Source organism: Heterodontus francisci, chromosome 2 (genome assembly GCF_036365525.1).
Source record: "Heterodontus francisci isolate sHetFra1 chromosome 2, sHetFra1.hap1, whole genome shotgun sequence".
NCBI classification, from domain to species: domain Eukaryota; kingdom Metazoa; phylum Chordata; class Chondrichthyes; order Heterodontiformes; family Heterodontidae; genus Heterodontus; species Heterodontus francisci.
This window is the reverse complement of record NC_090372.1, coordinates 16,672,775-16,679,609: the sequence shown is the minus strand read 5'-3', so window position 1 is coordinate 16,679,609 and position 6,835 is coordinate 16,672,775. Positions and strand designations below refer to the sequence as shown.

The 6,835-nt window shown below is 44.2% G+C and overlaps 1 protein-coding gene across 2 annotated transcripts in view; it reads left to right on the top strand.

Annotated features, from left to right (window-relative positions):
• The first annotated feature begins 1,341 nt into the window (after positions 1–1,341).
• glb1 (galactosidase, beta 1) overlaps positions 1,342–6,835 on the top strand; it is a 99,298-nt gene continuing 93,804 nt past the window's right edge. The window contains exons 1-2 of one of the 2 annotated variants that reach the window (XM_068055115.1): positions 1,342–1,606; positions 4,701–4,870. In XM_068055115.1, the coding sequence (XP_067911216.1) occupies positions 1,505–1,606; positions 4,701–4,870 (272 nt within the window). In that variant the 5' untranslated portion in view covers positions 1,342–1,504. The remainder of the gene's footprint in view (positions 1,607–4,700; positions 4,871–6,835) is intronic. The other variant, XM_068055106.1, reaches the window with a different exon arrangement.

The following is a 6,835-nucleotide window of genomic DNA, read 5'->3' as shown; positions in this document are numbered from 1 at the left end:
GTATGAGAAGACAGTGCTGATTGGTTGGCAAGTGAATTCTGATTGGTAGAGGTGTTGCCATGGAGAATGCACCAGGTTATGGTGATGGACAGTTAACTGCCAAGCTATGTTTGAAATTTAAACCAGGCAGTTTGACTCTGATTGGTCAAGGCATTGCCCTGAGGAATGAACCAGCGAATGGCTGTCACTTATTTTGTTTAGCTGGAACAGGCGCAATGTTTGTACATGTCTTTCTGTCTGCATAGAACAAGGCCCTGTGTATTAATATATGTAGCTTCCAGTATGCACAAATGTGCCACACTGTGAGCCCTACTGACAAACTTAAATTGGTTGTCGTCGTAATTCTTAGCACACTGAGGATTATTTAGCAAATGTTGTTCAATTGTGGAATCACATCTAATGTTGGACACTGTGCTTTGAATTTTGTAAGCATGGGCTGATTGGGTACGGCCTGTAACTTGCCCGTTGTGAACAGCGGAAGGGACATGTTGTTTGATACGATCCGCCAGTCTTTGGGATGTACGACCTATTTACCTAGCATCACACTGGCATTGAAATTTCATGTATCACATTACTCATTTGTGTGATAGGCAGGACTTATGTTTGGCTTGACGGCAGCATCCTGTTAGTGGGGAACACCACACGTGTTGCTACTGCATAGTAGCAGCGTGAAACAGCTAGCTTCACCTGCTGCTCAAATTTTCACTTGCCAACCAATCAGTACTCTTTTCTCATGCAATATAGTCATTGTTTTCCCTTACATTGGTATTCTTGCGGATTGTCCTAATGAGTGCAAGACGGAAAGCATCAACAACAGCTATTTTTCAGCAATACCCAGGTTCTCAAATAGTTGCCAGAGACTCTGTAATCCCCTCTTAGACTTCTTTCGACAATGCAGGTTGCAGTCCATCAGCGTCCATTGACGTATTCGCCGAACTGATTGCTATTCTAGTTAGTTCCATCAATTGTTCTACATTTGTCTGCAGTAGATTTATGTCTTCACTTCCACCATAACTTGTACAAATGGAGATAAAACGAATCATTTAAACCACCCCACACCTCAAACCTTCACAATTAAACCTTCTCCTTCAACCCTGAGCGGTCCTATCCTACTAAACACTGTATTAAACCAGAAAATAGCACAAAAAGTGCAGAATGGTCAACAGCAAATTTTACAGTGGCGCTGTTGCGAGAGGAGAAATACAGTTTATGTTGGGAATGAGCCATCTTGAGTTTAATTAAAATTTCAGTGCAAGTTGTCTTAAAGTGTACCATTTGAGTGCTGGGGAAGAGTAAACTCTAACCTCGACTGGCAATTTCTGCCTGTATTAACCAGAAGGGGGAGGGAGGTAGGGATTCTGCAGACTATCCTCAGGAAGGAGCAGATCAGCAAGGCTGCAGGATCTGAAACAGCGATACATGGTCAGTACGAGGACGGTTCCTCCTCCGCTGATCACTGGCTGGGGTACAGGGCGTGTCAGCACTGCAGCAGCAGGGCTACGTGATGATGATTGACGTTACCAATCAGCTGATAGAGGAAGCAACAAGAAGTATGAGAGCGGGTCTGTGGCTGCTGCTGGCTGTTAGCCTCGGCCTCTATTCGGCAGTAAGTGTTCTTATTTTCTTTTTGCGTCCTGGACTACGTTTCCTCACTAGCAGTCATCAAGCAATGAAATCCCTCATTCACACACACTCTCACTTTGTCTGCATCAGGCGTTGGGTTCCTTCACTCTCTCTCTGTCTCGTAGTCTCCTATATTTAGCACTAAGTTCCTGCATTTTCACACCTGCCCTTTCACCTTCTCTCTTCTCAATGTGCAGGGACCCAAACATTCCTTCCAGGTGAAAGTGATTTTTCTCATATTACTTCCAACTTTGTATACTGTATTTGTTTCTCACAATGCGGTCTCCTCTGCATTTGGGAGACCAAATGCAACTCGAGTGATCACTTTGCTAAATACCTCTGTGCAGCCCACAAGCAGGACCTTCTAGTTTTCTTTGGGCCTCCTTATCTCGAGAGACAATGGATACGCGCCTGGAGGTGGTCAGTGGTTTGTGAAGCAGTGCCTGGAGTGGCTATAAAGGCCAATGCTGGAGTGACAGGCTCTTCCACAGGTGCTGCAGAGAAATTTGTTTGTCGGGGCTGTTGCACAGTTGGCTCTCCCCTTGCGCCTCTGTCTTTTTTCCTGCCAACTACTAAGTCTCTTCGACTCGCCACAATTTAGCCCTGTCTTTATGGCTGCCCGCCAGCTCTGGCGAATGCTGGCAACTGACTCCCACGACTTGTGATCAATGTCACACGATTTCATGTCGCGTTTGCAGACGTCTTTATAGCGGAGACATGGACGGCCGGTGGGTCTGATACCAGTGGCGAGCTCGCTGTACAATGTGTCTTTGGGGATCCTGCCATCTTCCATGCGGCTCACATGGCCAAGCCATCTCAAGCGCCGCTGACTCAGTAGTGTGTATAAGCTGGGGATGTTGGCCGCTTCAAGGACTTCTGTGTTGGAGATATAGTCCTGCCACCTGATGCCAAGTATTCTCCGAAGGCAGCGAAGATGGAATGAATTGAGACGTCGCTCTTGGCTGGCATACGTTGTACAGGCCCTTTGCTGTAGAGCAAGGTACTGAGGACACAGGCCTGATACACTCGGACTTTTGTGTTCCGTGTCAGTGCGCCATTTTCCCACACTCTCTTGGCCAGTCTGGACATAGCAGTGGAAGCCTTTCCCATGCGCTTGTTGATTTCTGCATCTAGAGACAGGTTACTGGTGATAGTTGAGCCTAGGTAGGTGAACTCTTGAACCACTTCCAGAGCGTGGTCGCCAATATTGATGGATGGAGCATTTCTGACGTCCTGCCCCATGATGTTCGTTTTCTTGAGGCTGATGGTTAGGCCAAATTCATTGCAGGCAGACGCAAACCTGTCGATGAGACTCTGCAGGCACTCTTCAGTGTGAGACCTTCTAGTACTTGCATAAAATCTCACTGCTTCCAGTTCTGATGAAAGGTCACTGACCTGAAATGTGCCTCTTTCTCCACAGATGCTACTGGGCGTTTCCAGCATTTTCTGTTTTGATTTTATATTTCCAGTATCTGTAGTATTTAGCTTTTGTTCCCTCATTCTCTGTTTATATTCAGCTGTATGTTCCTTCACTATCCAAAACAAAAGTGGAATATGCTGGCAACAGCGGACCAGGCAGCCTCACTGGACTCTGGTCAAAAACTAAATTTTGGACAAGATCATTTTGCTTGTCACGTACCTTAAACCGTGCCCCGGTACAAGAAATTTTTCCCTACAGCAGACGTACATTGACTGTTCTGAGATTTGCACTGCATTTCATTTGAAGAATACTGTGTGGCTGCCTGCACAGTTTTGCCCTTGTGCTGGGAACAAGCACAATTTCTGGCTACGTGTGTTTAAAGATGAATAAGAGAAATTGATTTATTTCAGCTTTATTAAGCTACAGAATCAATTTTTGGGAGAAGGGGAGGACTGTTGGGTGTAAATGCACCTCCAGAACAGCCAAGATACATTAAAACGTACTTTGTCTCTATCAGGCACTGAGTTCCTGCACTCTCTCTCTCTTTGTATCAGGCATTGAGTTCTCTCTATATATCTCTCTATCAGACACTGAGTTGTCTCTGTCTGTTTGGCTGTGTCTGTATCACGATGGACAAAAAGCTCAGGGGACTAGAATACAAATGGGTACAAGTTTGCTTCAGCTATGCAAAGCCCTAGTTAGACCACACCTGGAGTACTGTGAGCAGTTCTGGGGATCACACCTTAGGAAGCCTTGGAGGGAGTGCAGTGTGGGTTTACCAGAATGATACCTGGACTCCAAGGGTTGCATTTACAAGGAGCGATTACAAAACTAAGGTTGCATTCCCAGGAATTTAGAAGGTTAAGGGGTGATTTGATGGAAGATATTAAGGGAAACAGATAGGGTAGCTAGAGAGAAACTATTTCCTCTGGTTGGGGAGTCTAGGACGAGGGGGCATATTGTTAAAATTTAGAGCCAGGCCTTTCAGGAGTAAAGTTAGGAAACATTTCTGCACACGAAGGGTGGCAGAAGTTTGGAACTCTCTTCCATAAATGGCAGTTGATGCTAGATCAATTGTTAATTTTTAAATCTGTAATTGACAGATTTGGTCAACTAAAGATAATGAGGGATATGGGCAAGGGTAGCTATATGGAGTTAGATCACAGATCAACCATGATTTAATTGAATGGCAGAACAGATTGGAGGAGTTAAATGGGCTCCGCCTGTTCCTGTGTTCCTAGTTGGTCCATCGAGTCTGTCCCATTCAGTTGTTACAACAAGACAACATGGCCCCAAGACTCTTCATCTGTCAGAAGATGTGTTATTTCCTGGGAGAGGCAAAATAAACCCCAGATAAAAATATAGTAATGCGGTTTACTCCTTGGAGTAGTGCAGCTCTCTTTCTCCCAGTGCAGAACTGGTGCAGGGATAGATATCCTGATTCTCTGTTCCCTCTGAGCTACACTTGCTCCTGTGCCACCAGTGCAAGGGAGCCTGCGTCACACCCCTTCCCACAGGGTAAATTATAATTCCACACTCAATGTTTCCTTCATATAAAGCTTTTTTTGGTTCAAGTATTTTCTGTAAATAAGAGTCTAACTATGTGATCTTTTCTGATTAGGTTCAGGAGGTTTCATCCAGTCTGTTTTTGTTGCAGGGTTCAGCCAGCAGAATGTTTCAGATTGATTACGACAATGACTGTTTCCGAAAGGACGGTGAACAGTTCCGCTATATTTCAGGGAGCATACATTACTCTCGTGTACCTCGCTACTACTGGAAGGACCGCCTTATGAAAATGTACATGGCAGGACTGAATGCTATTCAAACGTGAGTGTGACAACTTAGAATTACGCTTTCTTATATTTTGATACTTTGTGCTGCAGGATTTGCAGCTCATGGTCAGAGGTGTGGGCCTGTGAAGCACCTTGAGCTATTTTATTACATTAAAGGCGCTACATAAATGTAAGTTGTTGGTCTTCTGGTGAGATCAGGGCCTGGCTGCCCACTGACATGGATGTAAAAGATACCATGGCACTATTCGAAGGCAAACAACAACTTGTATTTATATAGCACTTTTAATATAAAACATCCCAAGGCACTTGACATTGAACCACAAGATGATATTAGGACAGATGGCCAAAAGCTTTGTCAAAGAGGTAGGCTTTAAGGAGCACCTTAAAGGAGGGTAGAGAGGCGGAGAGACTTCGGGCCTAGGCAGCAGGGCCACCAATAGTGGAGCAATTAAAATCAGGGATGCTTAAGTGGCCATAATTAGAGAAGCACAAGTGTCATGGAGGGTTGTGGGGCTGGAGGAGATTAGAGATATCTGGAGCGGTGAGGATATGAAGGGATTTGAAAGCAAGGATGAGAATTTTAACATCAAAACATTGCTTAACCAGGAGCCAATGTAGGTCAGCAAGCGCAGGGGTGATGGGTGAACAGGATTTGGTGTGTATAAAGACACAGGCAGCAGAATTTTGGATGACCTGAAGTTTACAGCGTTCTTCTGGGGTCCTGGCCACCATTTATCCCTGTTACGACCAGGTGAGAAATGTGTCTAGTGGTCCCTCTCAGTCTTCGCCTGGTCTTACTGTAACAGGGTTTAATTTTAAACACACGGTGTTTTTAGCTCCCCCTTGATGAATCCTCGTTCACTGCTTTCCAATTTTAAGGCAAAGAAACCAGCACAAACGCGTCTTGGATTGTATCACCTTAGCAGTCTCTGGAATACTCCTCTTACACACAATACTTGCTGGTCAAGGTCCATTGTGGGTTGAATGTGTCAGGGAATGGTCCTTTGTCCTTCCAGGCACCATCTGTTAATATGCAAATGTCTTTTCTAGCCATGGCTGATCTGTTTAACAAGTTCTTTCTTCACTCCATAACAGTTTAAAATCAATGCTCATGACAAAATTAATGTGCCTCATTCTTGGCAGGTGGGGGCCTAGCATGACATCCCTTAGCCAGGACCGCCATTGTTTATTGGTTATTTATCTCATTGCTGTTTGTGGGACTAATCTGTGTGCAAATTGATGCCCTGTTTTGAAGAATATTTAATTAATGCGTAGAACATAATGGGGCCAGAGTTTGCTGTTACAGTGCGTCTAAGGGCGTCTACCAATAGTTAGACTTGCCTCTGCACCTTTCAAAATAACCAAGTTGCTGAAACTGCGAGCTGATATGACACATCGAAGGAATCAGGTACCTGAGTGAACAGAGAAACCAACAGGGTATCTCCTTAACCAATCACATTTAAGACTGGGAAATAAACACATTAAGGACTGTGAAGGAAGGTGAATTAAAGGGGGTGAATTCAGTGTTAAATCAGGTAGAGACAGACAATAAAAGAGAGAAGAAAGAATAGATTGCGATAGAAAAAGAGAGGAAAAAGTAAGAAAACAATTAAAATTTGATATTTTTAAAATCTCTGAAAAAGTCAAAATCTGAAGATGAGACTCCACATGTGTACGAGATAATTTTCAGTGCCAAAAAGGATGATTGGCAATAGTTAACAGTAATCACATTGTTAAAAGTATACTTGGCTTCTAATTACCAGCCCTAAATATCTGTAGTGGTTTTAGTCTGTATCTACAAAAGAACACAAAAAATAGGAGTAGCCCATATGGCCAGTTGAGCCTGCTCCTCCATTCAATATGATCATTGCTGATCTTGGGCTTCAACTTCACTTTCCCACCTGCTCCCCTTGTATTCAACAATGGAGCACCCACAACCCTCTGGGGTAGAGAATTTCAAAGATTCACAACCCTTTGAGTGAAGTAACTTCTCCTTATC